This window comes from Pseudorca crassidens, chromosome 1 (genome assembly GCF_039906515.1).
Source record: "Pseudorca crassidens isolate mPseCra1 chromosome 1, mPseCra1.hap1, whole genome shotgun sequence".
NCBI classification, from domain to species: Eukaryota; Metazoa; Chordata; class Mammalia; order Artiodactyla; family Delphinidae; genus Pseudorca; species Pseudorca crassidens.
The window spans coordinates 186,339,120-186,360,674 of NC_090296.1; the positions used below are offsets into that span (position 1 = coordinate 186,339,120).

The 21,555-nt window shown below is 37.9% G+C and overlaps 1 protein-coding gene across 1 annotated transcript in view; it reads right to left on the minus strand.

Annotated features, from left to right (window-relative positions):
* Positions 1–5,299: 5,299 nt before the first annotated feature.
* C1H10orf67 (chromosome 1 C10orf67 homolog) overlaps positions 5,300–21,555 on the minus strand; it is a 76,219-nt gene continuing 59,963 nt past the window's right edge. Inside the window, exons 10-15 of the mRNA XM_067703844.1 lie at positions 14,961–15,020; positions 14,205–14,287; positions 14,065–14,130; positions 11,031–11,118; positions 5,887–5,970; positions 5,300–5,800 (exon numbers count right to left, since the gene is read on the minus strand). Of these exons, the coding sequence (XP_067559945.1) occupies positions 5,690–5,800; positions 5,887–5,970; positions 11,031–11,118; positions 14,065–14,130; positions 14,205–14,287; positions 14,961–15,020 (492 nt within the window). The 3' untranslated portion in view covers positions 5,300–5,689. The remainder of the gene's footprint in view (positions 5,801–5,886; positions 5,971–11,030; positions 11,119–14,064; positions 14,131–14,204; positions 14,288–14,960; positions 15,021–21,555) is intronic.

Consider the following 21,555-nt stretch of genomic DNA (forward strand, 5'->3'; position numbering starts at 1 on the left):
AGTTGTCACTCTAGCTTCCATTTGTGTAGCATGTAATAGTATACAACATACTTCTTCCTATGACCTACTTTTTTTCCATGTGATCATCTCATTCAAGATAAGGAACATGCATTAAAGAATGTGAACCAGCCGGGAACAGGAAAGGCTGAGGACTGAAGCCCAGTGACACTTCTCTACACTGACATAAATATCCGCTTTTCTGATCTCCATTTATTCCCTCAAATTCCAAACTCGGGGTTCCTCCCATTGAAAGGAATATTCACATGCAAAGATGTCACTCCCAGTTCACTTAAGGGTGCAACTTGATATGTCCATGAATTTCCATGAATCCATACCCAACATCTTGTAACATTTTGTCATTTCTCTAACAGAACCATTCCTAAATTTAAAAATTAATACTCACTCAACACTAATTAAAACCTCTCTCAATATTCTGTTACCACCATAAAAGGCTTATATGGTTTATAATGACTGGGCGGCAATGGGCAGCTGAGGTTTGGGATGAAATCAGTGGCCACAGGAGCCAGAGAGGCTGCTGGAATCCAACTCATGGCCCAATGACTGAATAATAACACACCAGAAACCGTCTTTGCCGCGTGCTACATGCTTTGGAGACCTCTGAGTACCAATCTGGGGCATAATTAGGAATATGCTTAGTGGCATTTATTCAATGAAACATTGTCTACAAATACTTAAAAAAAGCATCACTAGGCTGAATTAATACAAGATAGTCCATCAAATTAATAAAGTACACTTTTAATATGTATTAGTTGTGACCTTTTTTCCTACTAAGTTGTTATGATCTTACAAATACAGAGTACTTTGCCTGCCTACTTGTTTCAACTATTAACATTATTTTCAAAGCATGTATTATCTGTTTTCATTTTTCACATTTTTCAATTCCCTATTTGACCAATGGACAAAGCTTCAGTTGGATAGAGAACTTCAGATTAATTCTCAAATCCAGTTGGTCATCCTGGCTCTTTTCTATGCCATTGAGAATTCCCTGTATTTGGAAAGGTATGTTAAGAGACACACTGCTGATCTTCCAGGCTTTATTTGTCATTCGATAGCCTAAATCCCATGCCTTGAATAGAAAATATCTCTAGAACACAGGCATAAAGAGCAAGGCAAATTCTTAAGAAAAGGTAGTTGAGAATCAGCCCAAATCTCAGACAAGGATGACATATATAACTCAGCAATACGACATCTGAATTACAGGTAATTGGTGACAATAAGGGAAGTAGAAAAGTTGGTGGCAGTGACATCATGAACATTAACAGACCCCTTAATACATTATATTCAGTAAATTAGGTTAGTCCTATTTTAACATTTTTAATAGCCATCAATTACATGCTAAGTGATGTTATGTATTATGTATGTATGTGGTATATGTGGTAATACTGTAAAATACGCATTTGAATATGAATACCTTAGTAAATTATATTAATTATAGCTGAAGTCTAGAAACAATATGTAAAACAATGCTAACACTTATGCCTAAAATGCTTTCCTTTTTATCGTTTAAATTCCAATTTCTTGTGTGATTTTTAAAACTATTTTTGTGTTTAAAACAACAGCAGGGTCAACCGAACTCCGCTTTCAATTAATATTTATTTTTATAAATTGGTGGATAATAATACACTTAGTGAAAAAAACACTTTTCAGGTCCAAAGTTTCAAAGGGTGAAAAGAAAGGTTTTAAAATCCTATCCAACGTATCACGATTGTTCTACTATTCTTTAAAGCCTTTGAAATCACCTCTTCCATGTTTCTTCCCTAAAAGACTGAGAGAATTAACAATACAATGTAATCTAGGTTTAAATTTGGGTGTCTCCTGTGTTTCAGATATTTATGTTTGAGCTTTCTCTTACTGACAAGCCACTTAAAGGGTCACTGTTACTTTGAGGTTTTATCTATGAGATTTGTGTCTTTGGGGCTCATTAGGAACATTTTCAAAGATTACAATGTCAATAGCACCTAATTACTGGACTGTGAGAAAGGTCTTCTTAAGTACATAAAATCTGTGGCAGTGCACAGTGCACAATGGGCAGCTCAGATCCCAAATTTTATCACAGTTAAGCAGCAAACAAATTAATAATGTTACCTGGGATCTTTTGGGATAATTACTACTGTGTAAAAAAAACGGCTTTGAAATTCTGCAGATAGTATGGTACCTCATTTTTTTATTCCCTTATATTGATGAGGATTTATTTATCTCTTAAACTTCCTTTGTTGCAAGAATAACTCTGTTGTTCTTGCTAGATTTTTTTGGAGTAAAGCTTGCAACATAACAAGAAGTTAATTTCAATTTGCTTAGGAAAGATATATCACCTGATATAACGTTGTTTTAAGTTATGTTTCGTTTTATTTTGCTCTTTTCAAAATACCTACCATATGATCTGATACCAGTGACAAATTTTATTCTTTCTTATGCTTGGTAGACAATTAGTTACTAAAGAATTAAAGGAGAGACCAGTTCTTTTAAATCACTAGCCTACTGCTGAGGACATCATAGCTCTCGTGTAGTAGATTAAAAAGCAGGTTTGCCTGACTTTATTTTGGGAACCCAGGTATTATATTATCCATAGCTCAGGAGGAAAGGCAGGGATGGGGTTAGCTAGGCACTTCACCTCATTTAATCCTCATAACAAAGCTAGGAGGTGGGGTCGCCATCTCCATTTTACACAGCAGAGGGAGCTGAATGAAGTTACCCAGGGAGTGACTGGAATGAGACAGGAATCGAAGTCTGTCCACCTCCAAAGCCTTTCTGCTACATCACGTTTTCCCATTGTGTGTTGTTGAAAATGGGACCACACACTGTCATGCGTGAGCCTTGGGGCAAGTCAATATAACTGAGTGGTGACAAGCCTGGGCTCTAGGGCCACATTCTCTGGGTCTGAACCCAGCCTTATTTATAAATTAATAATCTATTTGTGGTCATAAACCTGGCAGCTTACTAAACCCCTCTGAGTCCAACTGTCTCCTCTAAGGCTTGAGAAAGCAAGAGTGCTGACTTTATAGGGTTTTTGTGAGGATTAGAGTTAAAACTTAAAAGGCATTTGGAATAGTACCTACACCCACTAAATGGTAGTTATCCGTAATTTTCAAAAGTACCTTGTGGTATGAAAATACAACGTAAGAACCTCTATCTTTGATGCAACACCAAGGATGCTGTTAACAGGGAGGATAAATATTCGTAGGGTATTTAAAATATTAATATTCTATTTACCTAATTTAAAAAACAGAACTCAATACCACAGTGACTTTACAGGGTTGAATTTGGCTTCTGTCACCATATAGGTTACCCCTGTGTTATAGAAAGTAATTAAGATTTGTCTGTAAGTCAGGTACGTACAAACCATGTAGCTAAACACCTCTTTGAAAATGTATTTGTGAATTAGTGCTTGAAAACACTGATAACGTATTGAACTATTTCCTAGGGGCCTGAAGGGGGTTCTCCACCTTCTGAAGTACCTGAGAAGCTTGGAGTGATTTGTTTTGTGACGACAGTTTGGTCCTTTGACCGTCTAGTGTGAATACTGTTCAGTCCCCATAATCGTGAAAGGCTGATACTCATCTACTCCCCAATTAGTAAATTTGTAATTCAGTTTCCTCCTGGCATTCATGTATTGGTTTTCTTATCCATTAAAAATAGAAAATTTATTTTTAGTCAATTTTGGATGAACTGGAACCCAATTAACCAGAAACTTTTGTTAACTGGATGATTTCCCCACACTATCTTCAGAGGGGAAAACATGACATGCCAACGTTATATCAGAGGTTTTGTAGAAACATCAGGGTTATGCCCAGAGGCTTTCAGTATGACACTGTCGCCCACGCCTCTTCTGCGGTGCAGTCATATTCAGAATGAGGCACTTTGTGGCATGCTGCAAAATTATGGATCATAAAATAGCATTTACTTTCAATTTTACTAGTAAGGCAAAAAAAGGGGGCTAATGAATTTTAGGAGGGCTTTCCGTAGACAGGGTGAAAATAACTCTACACTTCACATTTTCAGGACAGAGGAAAGGGAGTGACAGTGTTTGTTTTGGCCAAAGCTGCCTTATGGCCCAGGTGGCCATCAAGGTCGGTTTGTATGACTACAAATGGACCTTTGAAAACTGTTTTGCTTGGCAGAGAAAAATCACTTTTGGATGTAAAATTCTCAACTGAATTTTTTGCTGTTAATTAAGCTCTCTAATTAAAATGTCAGGTGGAACACAGGTTCCAAATTTAACAATTTATATTTTTATGATAAATCATGAGTCTCTCTTCCCCAAATACATTGTGATATTTTAGAAATAACTTACTGTATGGGTTGGAATTTCCAACAATTCAACAGAGCTAGTCCCTTATTTAAATGCTGATATCTTCAGGGACTTCCCTGGCACTCCAGTGGTTAGGACTCCGTACTTCCACTGCAGGGGGCCCCGGTTTGATCCCTGGTCAGGGAACTAAGATCCCCCAAGCCACGCAGTGTGGCCAAAAAAAAAAAAAAAAAAGGTGATATCTTTAAATTGCATGCCCTAGGCTAGCAGCTGGTACAGAGTCCAGGCTGGGTGTTACTGTCACCTAAATGCCAGTCCAGGAGGCAGCCAGCACCGTGACTGCCGAAAGATTCCTCTGCACCCAGGCAGGCACCTCCGGCAAAGGTACTACCTATACCCGTAAGCACTACAGAAAAAGCCTCTCCACTGCATGGAGGCCCAGAAGAGAGGTTCCTTTCTCAATCTAGTTTTCAAAAAGTTGATTTTAAAATTAGGGTCCAGCAGGAATAAAGATGCAGACATAGAAAATGGACTTGAGGACACGGGGAGGGGGAAGGGTAAGCTGGGACGAAGTGAGAGAGTAGCCCTGACATATATACACTACCAAATGTAAAATAGATAGCTAGTGGGAAGCAGCAGCATAGCACAGGGAGATCAGCTCGGTGCTTTGCAATGACCTAGAGACGTGGGATAGGGAGGGTGGGAGGGAGACGCAAGAGGGAGGAGATATGGGGATATATGTATACATATAGCTGATTCACTTTGTTATACAGCAGAAACTAACACACCATTGTAAAGCAATTATACTCCAATAAAGATGTTAAAAAAAAATTAGGGTCCAGGATTTAAACTCATATCACACACTTCCTCCTGGTATAAAGATTCATTATAAAAGTCTACTTTTAAAGATTCCCAGACATGAACAACAGAAATTACTGATACCCTTTGATTACCATCAATAATTCAAACAAATAACGTTGCATTTCATTAATCCAACTTGTTTATTAGAGAAAAGCAAGCATGGTTGTTTCCTAAAGACTTACAGAAACGTGTGGACAAAATATACTTCCACCTCCAAAAGAGTCCAATTTGAGGCCACACAAGGACTGATGGGAGATAAAGGATGCTATAAATAGTTGTCCTTTTCTTCTAAGCATTAAATTGGAAAAATAGGGATTTAACAGGAGCTTCGGGTTTCTTGGCAGTTTAATTAAAAAGAAACAGGATTCCAACTGAGACAGTTCCTGATTTTGAAATATGACTTAATTCATTTTTAGTTAGCAGAGATCAATATTCAGAAATATACATTAACATTCTTTTATTTATCATATCTATTAATTTAATAAATTGGCTGAAAAAAGTCATGCATTCATCCAGAAACCAAACATCTCAGGACAACAAAGAAAAGCATTATTAATCTTAATTACCCATCCTGCATGAACCATTTCTCCAACAATAAAGATTCTTATCTCTTGGTGAAGGAGGGAGGGATATGTGATCCCTGTCTAGGTCGACATACCTGTTGTCTATCTGTAGGTAAACCAAACCGTTTCGTTACTGAGGCTGAATAATACTGACTGATTAAATGTTAAATAGGGAAAAAATAATCTACCTACCGAAGATGCATGATAAACATTTGCAGAAGATGTCGACGCTGTTATCAATTTCACTTTGGATTGCACAAATAAAGGTTTAGCTTTCTGAAAGACACAAACAGTATGTACCGTGTTATCCAGGGGAAATAATGACCAGCCCAAATGGATGTAGAATGTTTTTCAGTCCTTAGTTAACTGAGATATGAAAATCATGCTCCTAACTTATTTGCTCAAATATCGCTGGGGAAATCCTTTCCTTTAAACCCAAGGAATAGACCCCTTCCTAATTCAGGCTACTTTGAGAGAAAATTCAAGAAAAATGTTTTCCTTAATGTCTCTTCTGACTCTACTTCCTTTTGATTATCCCTATGCCATATGGGATTTACTGCTTGTAACTGGTCAGGTACTACGGGGTCATCCCCAGCACCACCCAGCTCCTGGAAGCTACACAGTGATGGTCGTGATTCCCAGGAACTGAAGAGTGAAAAAACAAAAGCATCTCTTCCAGGAGTTCAGAAGCAGTAGCACACAAGCAGAATTGCCACCAACATCATATACTGCAAAGTAAATCATGACATTAAAAATGCACAAGTGAAAAGGACCAGAAGTACACCAAGCATGATTATCAAAAAGAGGTCTGAGGTCCATGGATGCACCCTGGAAATTTATGTGACGTTCTCCCTACTCAAGGCTTCTCTCTTGCTGGTTTGTATGTGTGTATACACACATACATTAAGTGTGTTTGCACGCATTTTTCTATTTCCCCACAGCCTGCCCCCACTCTGTTTTTGTTCCTCTCACCAAATAAACAATTTAAATATTTATTTGTATTTTTTATTTGAATATGTTCTTGCAAAAATATGTAATTTTGTGCATGTATTTTAATTTGTGCTAGTATTATGTGATATCCTATTTTGTTGATTCTAAGGCATAGCCTTCTGATATTTTAACATCCCTAAAATCAGGATGCATCTGACAATAGATGGAGCGTCACAGTATGACTGGCAGCACTTTTTCTCTTTTAGAGTCTTATAAAATCTTGAACCGATGTTGAGCACATCTTAGATTCAGGGTGAAAAACAGCACATCTCGTGTGTTCCACTTCTTTCGCTGAGGACTATGTACAAAGTAATTTCACTAAGTACTATGCTTTTAAGGTCCATCCAGTTTGCTACATGTACATAAAATCCAGCACCGCATAGGACTACCTAGTACTCCAGGCATGTGTCGGCCCCGTTTTGCCATCTGCTCTCCTAAGGTGGTCCAAGCCACACCATCTCTTACCAGCATCACTTCAATAGCTTCCTAGTCTGTTTCTTTCCCTGCCCCCGGCCTCCATAGCTGCCAGAGTTGTCCCTTTAAAATGTTAAGTGAGACTGTCTTACTGCTCTGCTGAAAACTCTAAAAGGCTCCCAATTTTACTCAGAGTAATAGAAAAAAAATCAAAGTCCTATTATCCCTTTAACCATATTTATTCCTGTTCTCTCTCGTTGCTCACTGCTCCAGCCACACTGGATGTTTTGTTGTTTCTCAAACATGCCAGGTACACTTCTGTCTTAGAGTCTTCCGATGGTCCTTTCCCTGTCTAGAAAACTCTTTTAAATATACACATGGTTCTTTCCTCACTGCCTTCAAGTCTTTCATAAAGATGGTGAAAGAAGCCAGTGCTAAATGCCTGGCTGCTGAGAATTTAAGTTCCAATGTACTCCACTGTTTCATACTGTGGGTGTAGAAGAAAATACAACCTCTCTGCCAGGGCTGAAAAAGGTAAAATCCTGCTGAAGTTGGGGTCAGAGATAGCGGCTGTGCCTATCAACCTGCCTTCCAGCTGAAATGTAAAAGGGAGATTTGAGCAACACACAAGAGAATGCAGTTGATAACACTGGGTTTCAACACACCTCACCCTGTCAAGGATGAGAGAGAAGAGTAAATAAAACAGGGACTATGAAAAAACTGTAGAGTCAGTTAAAGAAACAGTATCCGGAAATCAGAACTATACTCTTTAAAAAATGACCTATTATGAGATCTAGATGAAAAGTTCATTAAACTTGCTGTCCCCAACAATAGAGTATAAGAATATACGACCTCTAGAAACTACTGACAAAAGTCTCTGGAAAAGAATCGGTGGAGATAAAATGCAAACTAACATAATATTGTCAAGAAAAGCTATGACTTGTTTATGGATTAGACGATTCAGCACCTAAAAGGTGCCAACTGTGCCCAAAATGATCTAGAGACTTAATGCACTTCTAATCAAAATCCCAATAGAATTTTTAATTTGTTTCTCATGTTTTTTTTTATACTGTGAATACTGACAATCTGATTCTAAATTTTATATGGAAATGTAAAGATCCAATAAAGCCAAGGCATTCTTGAAGAACATCAGGGCAGGAGTATTTGTTTTATCAGAAAAAGATTTATAATAAAGGTATAGATACTAAATCAGTGTCACATTGATGCGAGAATAGACAAATAGAACAGTAGGACAGAATAGACAGAAACAGACTCATACATACATAAGCCCTTACTATAATATATAACGGGTGGAATTATGTACCGGGGAGAAGATGGACTTTTTAATAAATGGCGCTAGATCTGCTGATTATATTAAAAGAAAATGAAATCAGATGTCTACCGTTCTGTACACTAATATCAATTCTAGGTGGATTAAACCTCTCAATATGAAAGGCAAAACAAGAAAAAAACTTTAAGTTTATAGAGAAGAAAATATTTTTTGTTTTTTAGGTTTTTTTAAATTATTGAAATATAGTTGACAAAATTATGTTAGTTTCAGGTGTACGACATAGTGATCTGACATTTGCATACATCAGAGAAGAATTTTTTTTTTTTTTTGCGGTACGCGGGCCTCTCACTGTTGTGGCCTCTCCCGTTGCGGAGCACAGGCTCCAGATGTGCAGGCTCAGCGGCCATGGCTCACGGGCCCAGCCGCTCCGCGGCATGTGGGATCTTCCCGGACCGGGGCACGAACCCGTGTCCCCTGCATCGGCAGGCGGACTCTCAACCATTAAAGGTTAGGTAAGGTTTTCTTAAAGACAGAAAAAAATATAAGGAAAAGATTATTAAACTAACATTGAGATTAAGAACATTTATTTATGAAAAGATACCAAAACCTTGTCCACAAACTGGAAGATGACATTTGCAACCCAAGCATGCTGCTTGGTACATATTTGTACTCAAATATCTGTGAATGGACAAGTGACTAGAGTATAAGAAACCAAGGGAAAATGTTAGTTTACCCAAAGTTCATTAACTCATTCACTCATCACTTTCTCCCCTTCCCTCTCTCTGTCTATTTTTCTTAAATATTCGCTGTCCACTTTGATGAGTGTCTTGAGTGCATATATACTGTGTAGCTATATAGATAAGGATTCATGAGCTTGAATCCCAAATAAGTAGTGGCACACAGATATATTGTCGACTAGATAGAGTCCATCTCTCCTCCATAGGAAGACAGATTGCATGAACATCTGAGGCAGGGCCAAGATTTTTCTCAAGAAAATACTGGATCTATTACTATGCTTGAACTGGAATAATTTTGAGATTTTAGAAGTCTGTTTCATAAAGCCTGGACAATTCAAATTTGGACCAGAAAATTTTACCAGATAATCCTTAAAAAGCCTGCTTTTTGAGTAGCACAGCATTCTCCTGGGTCCTCCAATATTTTATTTGTCCAGCTGATTAAATATCTAAAATGAGGATTACTCCAATTAAAGTTGTAACCTTCAGTTGAGAAGAGAAAAAAACCAAAAGGAGAAGAAAGAGACTTAATATATTCCCATCTACGTAGACCAGTTTTGGAACATTTCAGGGGAGTCAATTATTAAAATCCTCAGCAAGGTTCATATTACTATGTAAATTTAGTTAAAAATTAGAAATAATATTATCTTGCCAATGTTCTTAAGTTCTTTGATCTCTTGCAGCAACTTGGAGTTAGAAAACTGTCTTAAAGTGAAAATTGTGGAAAAAATTTTAGAAAGAAAGTGATTTTAGATTGTAAGCCTCTTGAAGCAGGAAACCAAAATTTATATTTCTTGTGACTTTTTCCACAAACCTGACTTGTCCTCAGAACACTTAGCTGTGTAGCAGTTTCTCAATAGCATTTACAGTATGTTAAGTTACTGATTGATTGCAATTTATTGATTATCTTTCTACACTGGTCATCATTTGCCTTTACAATTACAACTCCCAAGTGAAAACATTAAGTAAACAGTTTTAAAAATAGTCTATTTTATATCATATGATATCACTTATATGTGGAATCTAAAAAAATAATACAAATGAACGTATTTACAAAACAGAGATAGGCTCACAGACATAGAAAACAAATTTATGGTTACCAAAGGGGGAAAAGGAAAGGGATAAATTAGGAGTTTGGGACTAAACAGATACACACTAGTATATATAAAACAGATACACAACAAGGACCTACTGTATAGCACAGGGAACTATATTCAATATCTTGTAAAAACCTATAATGGAAAAGAATCTGAAAAAGAACATATATATATTCAGTTATGTATATATATGTGTGTGTGTGTGTGTGTGTGTGTGTGTGTATATATATATATATATATATATATATATATATATATATATATATATATATATAAAACTGAATCACTTTGCTGTACACCAGAAACTAACACAACACTGTAAATCAACTATACTTCAGTTGCCAAAAAAAGTCTATTTTAGAATTGGGCTTTATCTACAGGTGACTTCTAGTGTGAAAACGAATGGCTTGGTACTAGGAATAGATTCTTTTACCTGCTTTCTCCATTTGGAAGTGACTGGATACTTGGATCTTGAGCTGTGATAGTTCCTACATTCCATCCACGCACACAAATGGTCAGGTTAATAAATGCCACCCGGGGGAATGAGTCCCCCTCCTCTGAAATTTTCACTTGCCTCCATTATAGCTCAACCATACTGCGTGGTAACAATTTGTTTACACATCTATGTCTCACACTGAATTGAGCTCTTTGGGTTCAGACACTCTGTCTTATGCCATCAGCATTCAGCAGAGTGACTCATGTACTATCTCCAGAGACTCTAATGTCAGGGGTTAAAAAATGTTAACTTCAGAAAGACACGTTACAGGTATCATCAAAGAGACAAAGAGTATCTAGCCAGTGTGTACTTACGACATAATTGAAGGATGTGTCAGTCAGCACTGCAAACTGACGGGACAATGTGTGTCTAGTAAACATCTCGTTCTTAAGGACGTGAAAGCTGAAACAAAAGAAGCAGTGGAATTAAAATGAACAGAAATTATAGGAAAGAGCAAATCGGTATTATGTTCTTGTGATTAGAAACTAGAATGTTCAGTGTAAGAGCAAGGAGATACAAGTAAAAATTTAAAAATATTAGTATGAACTTACCACTCTTTGATTTTTAAAATTATGTATTTTCCAGCCCTGAAAAGCAAATAGGAGGGAGTAGCCATACTAGATATTAACATATACCACAAAAATCATAGTATAAAAAGTTTGGAAAGGAAAAATAAATGGAATAGAATAGGAACACTGAAACAGATTCGGGAATGTACTAGAACATAGTATGTGACCAAAGTGGCACCACAACCCAATCCGGAAAGGACTGGAGTAAAGACCTAAATATGAGAGGTAAATCATATTTAGATTTAGGCTTAGATTTAGACAAGCCATAAAGAAGGCTTGTCTAAAACCGTGGGAGAATATTTTAGTGGAGATGGAGAAAGACTTTCTAAACACACCTAAGGCAAAAATATTGATGGATAAAAATTAAGAACTTCTGTACAATAAAAGTCAGCATACACAAAGTTCATAGACTAGGAAAGGTATTTGTAACATCTAAAATTGATAAGGAATTAAAAATAAGAATACACAAATAAATTTCACAAGCCAACAATAAAGCAAAAGACGAAAAGAGTTCACAAGAGAGGGACGTCCTTTAGAGGGAAAACATCAGATCCAAAAAAAGCATCTGAAAGTCAGTTATTACCAAATATTAGAACTCAATCCTTGTATCTCTCTATTTTTCTCCAACACTCATTCTTAGCTGATCTCATTTAATCCCATGGCTTTAAATACCATCTATACTAATGCATCCCAAATGTATGCCCCCAGCCTAAACTTTCTTCTGAACTCCAGACTCATATACTCATCACTGCCACCAGACCTCTACCCTTAAGTGACTAAAGGCAACTTAAATCAAAATTGATTTCCCGCCAAAATGTGTTTGCTTGTTTCAGTTGAAGGTAACTCCATCCTTCCCGTTGTTTAGGTAAAATCCTTGACTTCTTTCTTTCCCACCTTATCTCCAATCTTTCAATACATCCTACTTTCAAAATATATCCCCAGGGCTTCCCTGGTGGCGCAGTGGTTGAGAGTCCGCCTGCCTATGCAGGGGACACAGGTTCGCGTCCCGGTCTGGGAGGATCCCACATGCCGCGGAGCGGCTGGGCCCGTGGGCCATGGCCGCTGAGCCTGTGCATCCGGAGCCTGTGCTCCGCAACAGGAGAGGCCACAACAGTGAGAGGCCCGCGTACCGGAAAAAAAAAAAAAAAATCCCCAATGTAATCATTTCTCAACAGCTCCAGGTCTCCCATTCCAGTCAAATCACCATCATGTTTTGCCTAAGAGGGGTTTATTCTTTCTGGAGCTCTTAACTCTTCTCCCTGCTTTTCCTTTGGCTTCCCTATGGCTTTTTATCAACACAAGTCATAATTTTTTTTAAGACATCAGATCATTGGGTCTTTCCTCAGTTCAAGACTCTCCAGTGAGGTTTTAGGGTACCAACTCATTATTCTGAATATTGATAAATAAAGGGGATCAAGCATTTATCTTGCCTTATCTTGTCTGAAACTATATTTCAGGGTAACCAGTGGGGAAAACTTTTTTTTTCTTTAATAGAATTTAGCTAAGAAATGCAGAAGGAAAGATAAAATAAAGGTATCACCAATTTGCAACCCTAATGAAATCTTGGATCATGGTTTGTGATCACTGATGGATGTTAAAATTATTTGGAGAAAGGTCAGTGATGAACCTTAAAATATATGAATTAGCCTGATAACACTTGATTAAAATAATATAGCCGGACACTATGTGCCCTATGATGTGATGCACAGGAATTACATAGTAGTTCGAGTGAAGCAGTCTTGCCTAAAATATTGAACCTGAGTCTAATCAACTCTCTGGATTTAAAGATCAGTTTGTAAGATATACAGATAGAAGAACATGTTAGATGACACCACACATACATACACACGTGCACATAAACAATTAGTCAAATCCAGAATGGGGGACATTCTACATAACAAATGAGCATATTTCTCTAGCAAATCAGGTCGCTGGAAAGAACGGGGACGTAAGTGGGACCATCATAGAAAGAAAAAAAAGATTTAAAGGATATAACACCCAAATGCAGTGGTCCACCTACCATGAATCCCGATTTAATCAAACAACTGTAAGAGATTCCCTTGAGATAATCAAGGAATTTGAATATGATTTGGTCAATACGTAGTACTAAAGGATTGATATTGCTAACTTTATTAGGTGTGGTAATGACCCAGTAGGCATGTAAAAGAGAAAATTTTCGTATCAATTGAAAACAAAGCTTCTAGTGATTTCCCATCTCAGAGTAAAACCCCAAATGTTCTACCTCACTGAGCTCTTATACCACTCCTCCCTGCTCATGTCTCTCCAGCCACCTGGCTTCCTCACTGTCCTTGAACACACAAGCAAACCCCCACCCCAGGACCTTTGCACGTGATGTTCCTTCACCTGGAAGTCTCTTCCAGGTAATCACATGGCGTGCTCCCTCACTCATTCAGGTCTCTGTATCTGGAGATAAATATTATCATGTGCAAATGAATGGAAATGTTTTAATAGCCCTACGGAGGAAGATGACTATGTAGGTCCAATTAAACCAGGTATCAAGAGAGTCTGTCCATCCTGTCTATGATTTAAATTTGAAACACTGAGATCAGGAATAAAACAGTTTTGAATTAGTTTTTCTTTGAAGTGACTTTGACTACTCTTCTTTTTTAGGTCAGTTATTTTGCATCTCTTGAAAGAGGTATTTGAGGGCATTTCATATTAGTTAATATATACAGAAAAATGCAAGGCTCCCAATTTCCTTAAAAGACGATTAGTCGCATTTTTGTAAATAGAATTTGTATATATCACCACACTATACCTGTTCCTGAGAATGAAGAATTTCTTTTCCCAGTTTTTGTTGATCTGATCTGATTCCTTCTTAACCCTGTAATAAATTTATAGGTGGTTAAATACTGTATTAGCTGCAAATGAACAATTATGAATTACTATTACCAGTACCTCTCCGACTTCTTTTTCTCTTTCTCTAACTTAGCCTTTAACATTTGTATTTGCTCTTCCAAACCACGTTTCTCTTCTTCAATCTTTCAATAGAAAATACATCACAAAGTTAATTATACCCTATTTCCCCATAAATCTGAAAGGTTATTTCTATTAAATAGCATGCATATTCTAACTATCATCGAAAATTTGAGGGAACAATGAGTTACATTTACTTGCAAATTCCCATAAACTGGAAGAATTTAAGATCCCATGCCTCCATTTCCTGTAAATGATTCACTTCAAAGCAGCCAGTGTGAGACAATATTACCAAGTAGCCAAAATTTATCTTCATCACCCCTCCCCCCTACCAGGTATCACTTTTTCTAAATCTCTTCATCATAGCAGCAGCTGCCCCCAGTTACTCTATTTCCTCTTTCTATCAAAACCGTCCTCAGGAAAGGATCTGACCAACTCAATCACATTAGAACTGTATGCCATTTCTCAGTACTGTTTCTATTTTACAAGGGGACAAAGTTTTGGCAAAGGAATGAATCTGTAACAGTGGAATTGTAGGCATGTCATGAATGAGATTTCTTTGGGTGTGGCAGGGATGTAACCCAGAATCATACTATAGAGGCAACCAGGTCCTCTGTCTCTTCATTAGACTGATTCTTGGTGTAGCTTTCAAAGTCATTACTCCTCTCTAAGGATAGTCAGCATTGATATAAACAATATTTAAGTTAATAATAAGGGTCATATTAGTCATTATTATACCTTAGCCACTGGTAGTCTCGCTTTTTCTCTATGCATCGCAGCAGGTATTCCATGTCTAACCTGGAAAGAAAATAAACAAAAGCAAGTATAACATTTCAACTCAATGCATAAAGATGTGGTTTTTCTGCAGCTTAGAGAAAGGCAAATGAGACTAAAAATATGCCAACCCTAGTCCCATAGGGGTCTTGACTGCCTCATTTAATTTACAAGACTCAGTGTTTATACACTGCATTTGCAATTGGACAATTATATCCCATTAAAACCAACGTTCCCACTACTGTTTGTTTTCTAAATGCATTACTTTGTAATTATATATGGGTCAAATTTTACCATTACACTTTTTTTTTTAATGAAGTGGGCAGTTATTACCCAGTGAAGTCACAAGCTTAAAAAAAACCTTTTATTTTATTTTTCTCAACTATCTTTTGGATTAAATCTAATGAATCCCAGTTATAGATATAAAAACACTGCGTTTCAAAATGGTTAAGTAAATTACATATTGCACTTTTTTGGTTTTTAGATTTTAATGCATTCGTTTGCTCATTTATTTAATAATAAATAAATAAACTTTTATTTTAAATGATAATTAAGACGAATTTTCACTACTATTCCTCTTGAATGATGCAGAGAGCAGACGGCAGTGAGAAAATATACTGAATATAAAAACCTGGTTGATTAGCTATTCTTTTGGTTTTTTTTTTTTTTTTTTTTTTTGCGGCACTCGGGCCTTTCACTATTGTGGCCTCTCCCGTTGCGGAGCACAGGCTCCGGACGCGCAGGCTCAGTGGCCATGGCTCACGGGCCCAGCCGCTCCGCGGCATGTGGGATCTTCCCAGACTGGGGCATGAACCCGTGTCCCCTGCATCGACAGGCGGACTCTCAACCACTGCGCCACCAGGGAAGCCCTTTGATTAGCTATTCTTATATTCCTCCACAGAATGTAGACAGCAAAAGGTGCTTCTTATTACCACCACTACCTGCTCTAGTGGGTGACCCAAAAGCTTTTGATCTGTTGCTCATGTTGATGGGGTGGGGTCTGCCACGCAGGGTCTGGAGCCAGGTCTGCAGAATAAAGTAAAAGGAACCCAGAGCTCCCTGAAGCAATCAGAAGTGAGGGCTGAGAAGAGCTAGAAGAGAATGGCCAGGCAGGACCCCAAGGCTGGAGCTGCTAGTGTGTGGTGAAGCCACAAGTGACCAGTGCCCAGGGGTGATGTCCAATATTCGATGTGAAACGGCATCTTGGTGATGCAGACTGTCCCTGTTACCTTCTTCAACCTCATTCAACTAAAGGTGTCCTGTGAGTGAGTGGTTTTAGTAGCAATCACAGAATTGGGTTGAATTCAGTGTATGATTCAACAAAGTGGGAGCTGGGATGACACAGAGTGCAATGGGACTCAGAAATTGACTCGTTTCAGTGGAAGAAGGAGCCCAGACATAACAACAACCACCAGAAGATGCCATGGGTGTCTGGAGAAACAAGTGGACACGTTTTCGGCTGCCACAAAGCACAGAATGTGGGTTTGAGCCAACTTTACTCGTATCTGAAGGGGCAGAGAGAACCCAGCTGACATTAGCTGCCACGTAACAAAATTTGTAATTAACAGCCATAAAAGTTACAAGTTTTTGAGTGCCTACTATGTGCCAGGCACATCACACATATTACCATTCACTTCTATACACTAACCTATTGATTTCACCATCCCTGTTACTTTAGATTTTTAGCGATAGAGAATGCACGCACATATTTTAAAAATAAACTGCAGATAGTATACGTGAACATAAAACTCTCACTTCCCAGAAGCCAAGGGTTTGGTTTTGTTTTAGTTTTTCTCGTCATTATCATTATAAATAAACAGTAGCCTTTATTTTTTGGGCTCCCCACAAATAAACATTAAGAATTTAGAGCATTCGAATTACCTTCCATCTTCTCTCTTCCCTCGCGTGCCTGATTTTTTATTTGCAAATGTTCAGCTCTTACTGTGGTTGCCTTTATTATGATGTCAATATATGTAAACTTCTGTATGGTGATCTACGAACTCCCTGCTGATAATTCCTGATTATCCCCTGGCTGATAGGAGAATTTTCAGCATGGACTTAATCCTGAACTCGGACCCTAACCCATTGCTCTTACCTTAGTTCACTAAACTCTAACTCCTACTCCATCAGTCCCCTCAGTCCTGAGGAGCTTTCTGGTGGTCCTAGAACTACCAAGATTATAGTTCCCTTGGTTGTCTGCACACCTTCCTAGAGAAACCTACCACCTACAACCACCAGCATAGTGACTCAGTCTCCCCAAGGCCCATGTGGCAGGAAGTTAGCCAAAAACAAAGCCTGAGGCCTAGCAACACCTATTTAACAAAACAGTGAGAATCGTGGTTATCATTAGCCTTCCTTGGCTTCGAATACGTTGGGGTCACCCAAGTCATGGGAGGCATGCACTTTTGGGGCTCCCTCTACCTGTTTGTTCTCAAAGAACACAATCCGCTTGAACTGCCTCTCTGACCAGGACATGAGGAGTACACAGTGAATTCACTGCCATTTGGTTAACAGTAGACCAAGGAAATCATGGGAGTAAGAGCCCCAAACTTTGGAGGGCACTTGCCCGTATGTTAATGGGAATAAACCAACCCAAATTTTAAAAACGAATCCACAGGAAGTTAGGAAAACAAACTGGCAAAACAAAATAAGTTTCCACTTAGAAAGGCATTTATATTTATTTCACTCTATCTGAAGTCATATCAGTAATTGAAAGTTTATTAAAAAAAAAAAGATTCTGGGACTTCCCTGGTGGCGCAGTGGTTAAGAATCCACCTGTCAATGCAGGGGACACGGGTTCGATCGCTGGTCTGGGAAGATCCTGCATGTCACGGAGCAACTAAGTCCATGTATCAAAACTACTGAGCCTGTGCTCTAGAGCCTGCGAGCCACAACTAGTGAACCCACGAGCCACAACTACTGAGCCTGTGTGCCACAACTACTGAAGCCTAGAGCCCGTGCTCCGCAACAAGAGAAGCCACCACAATGAGAAGCCCACGCACTGCAACAAAGAGTAGCCCCCACTCGCCATAACTAGAGAAAGCCCGCACACAGCAACGAAGACCCAACGCAGCCAAAAATAATAAATAAATAAAATTAAATTAAAAATTTTAGAAAGGAAAAAAAGATTCTGTATTTAAATTTGCATACAGTAAAAATTAGTTCCAATTTTCAAGGCTCCTTTTTCCCAACTCTCATATAATGATCAACTCTGTAATAACTACAGATAAAACTGTGCTAAACCATATCTTCTGTAAAGCAAATAAATATTCAATCTCTCCCAAAGACAATACTCTGACAATGACAAAGATAGCTTCTCTTTTCATTAAAAAAAAAGCACCACATGTAGACTAGAGTGTTTGCTCTCCAGTTTGAGTTGAACTTTCAACTCCCGCTATAGCACGTTATATTCAATCCTGGCTCTGTCCACATTAAACTGTCATTTTGTTTTGCCAGCTGCTGGCGTTCCATTTTCTCTGGAATACATGTGCTGGTCTTTATGTGGCTACTTCATTGACAGGTGCAAACACTGGACTGCTAAACAGTAGATAGAGGTGAAAATGAGTGGTAATAGAAAAGGAGATAACTTCCTAAGTAGGAAAATGTAAATTAAATAATTACAAAGATAATCGAACATTGTGACTAGACATAATTCATTATAAATATTTCTCTTTTTTGAATTTGTATATATATTTATAGCTAAAAGTCTATAAAATTAAGAAGTAAGTTTTATTTACAACAGAAATTTAAGAATTATGATTCTTAAATTTGTTTCCCAGTTTAAGCACTTAAAACATGTTAAAAAAACACCCAACATTTAATAAATATAATCTAAATTTGGAATCAACAGCCAAGGTTTGTAATAACAGGAGTGCAATTATGTTTATTAACTGTCATATGATCAACCAGATTCCTTATCATATCCTCTTTCTCCTTTTCTTGTCAATCAAAGACTCATCACATTCTTTCATTTCTCCCAATTTCCACAAACATCCCTCTTCTGAAACTTGGGCCGTTCCTTCTGGGTTTAATGCCTCCTTGAGTCTCTCCTTTAAACCATCAAATATATTTCTATCAAAACAATGTTTCTAACTCATGAAGAAAGATGATATTCTGTCCCTAAAATTTCATTAATCTTGACTTCCATATTATCATTTTTTTTTCTGATTACCTTCTAAGCAAAGAACTAATTCTGAATACCAGTAATGTGCCAGCAGGTGCTAGCTATGGTGGTGGGTGGGGAGGGGAGAGTGATGCAACCATAGGAAGAGAGGAGAAGCAGCCTGTGTGCTTACAGTCTGGAAAGAAGAGACTTAAGAATTGAGAGCACTGAGGATAGACTAGGAGGCTGTATGCAGTCAGGCACTGATCACTGCGTAAGCCAGAAGGCAAAACAGAACATTTACCTCCATATATCACTGGTGAATTTTCTTCTAACAAAATTATTAGAATTCAATTTCAAAATTCTTTCAAAAATAGACAAGAGCCACAGGCACACAGCACTTCCCAAAGAGTAAGTTTGCTTTAGAACAACAGAGAACTCTTTCTGCCCTCACCTGTGAAGTACCAAGCAACAGCAGTCTATTACCAAGGAAGGCATAAGAGCACAGAGAGAGACTTACTCGGTGGCACAGGTGGATAGTTCTGCTGAAAGCTAAAGGTGGAGCAGCACACAGAGAAAAGCACTCTGTTACCCTCATTCCCATTCTAAGCACACACCCACTGCAAGAATATCAAGGTTGTGGCCCACTAAAAGGAACCATAGCTACAACCAAACTCAATTCACCTTTTGGCTAGATTGGCTCTACCGCTTACAATAACAGTCTGTTACAGGAAGAGGCATGCCATTTCCACGTGTGAACACTGTTTATTTCAGTCTCTACTATTCTACACATGATGACTGATATTCAATCGAAAATTATGAGACAGACAAAAAGGAAAACAACCTATTGTCAGGAGACAAAGCAATCAACAGAATCAGATTCAAAGATAACCCATGGATCATGGAACTATCAGATGAGGACTTTAACTATAATTAAAATGTTAAAGAATCTAGGAGAAAAAGTGAACAATATAGATGGTAAACAATAGATAATTTCAGCAGAGATTCGGAAAATGTAAAAAAAAAAAGTCAAATGTAAATATTAGAAATTTTTTAAAAAGATGAAGAAATTAATTTCTTTGATTAATCAATACAGCTGAGGAAAACAATTAGTAAATTTGAAGGTAGGTCAAAAAAATACCCCAAACTGAAACACAAAGAGGAAAAAGTCGTTTAAAATCAATGATCGGAATATCCAAGAATTTGGGGACAATATCAGATGGTCTAACATATGTGTAATCAGAGTCTCAGAAGGAGAAGGGAGAGAGAATAGGGCAAGAGACATAATTAAAGATAATGGTAAGGAGTTAATGAAAGACACCAAACCCCAAATTCAAGAAAGTCCATTAGGACAGAGAGAAAGAGAGAGGAACAACAAACACTCCAAAACACATTATAGTCTAACTATTGAAAAGCAAAGAGAAAGAAAAAGTTCTAAAGGCATTCCAAAGTAAAAGACACATTACAGACAGAGAAACAAAGTTAAAATATACAGTAGACTTTTTGTCTGAAACTATGCAATACAAAAGATAAGGGAGTGACATCTTCAAAGTATTAAAGAAAAGAAACTGTCAACTCAGGCTTCCATACTCAGAAAAAAATCTGTCAAAAATACAGGCAAGGGCTTCCCTGGTGGCGCAGTGGTTGAGGGTCCGCCTGCCGATGCAGGGGACACGGGTTCGTGCCCCGGTCCGGGAAGATCCCACATGCCGCGGAGTGGCTGGGTCTGTGAGCCATGGCTGCTGGGCCTGCGTGTCCACCGCAATGGGAGAGGCCACAACAGTGAGAGGCTCGCGTACCACACAAAAAAATAAATAAAATAAACAGGCAAAATAAAGTTTTTTTCAGACAAGCAAAAGCTGAGAGAATTTGTTGCCAGCAGACCTGCACTATAATCACTGCAAAAGGAAGTTCTTCAGGAAGAAAGAAGAGGATACCGGGCAGAAACTTAGATATATAAAAAAAATAAAAGCTCCAGAAATGGTATAAATGAAGGTGTCAAATGCAAACTTTGCCATGGCAAATCATATCCATTTTTGTTACATGAAAATATCTATATTAAATTATAATCTTCTGAAGAATATAACATGTTAGAAACTCCAAAGAACTGTACTTTTGAGGGACACATTGGAAAAGATCATCCAAAGGCATTTTGAGCAAGACGAATGGACAAATATGAGTTGCACAGTGACTTTCTGGAGAACTCTTAAACACTATCTTTACTGCTGAAGACTAAGCTATTTGGTGGGAGATTTCCAGGGGTTCCTACAAATTGCAATGACTTCCCACTGATCTCTTATCAATCAGCTGCTTGGGTGCTTCAGTCTGAAATGGTTTTTTTGTTGCTTTCCTAATAGATGTTCTCCTAGCTATTCCAGTGGTTGTATAAGAATCCCAAACGATTGAAATCTTTCTAATTTAAGTATAAAATTTACCTTTAAAATACACTTATGCCTT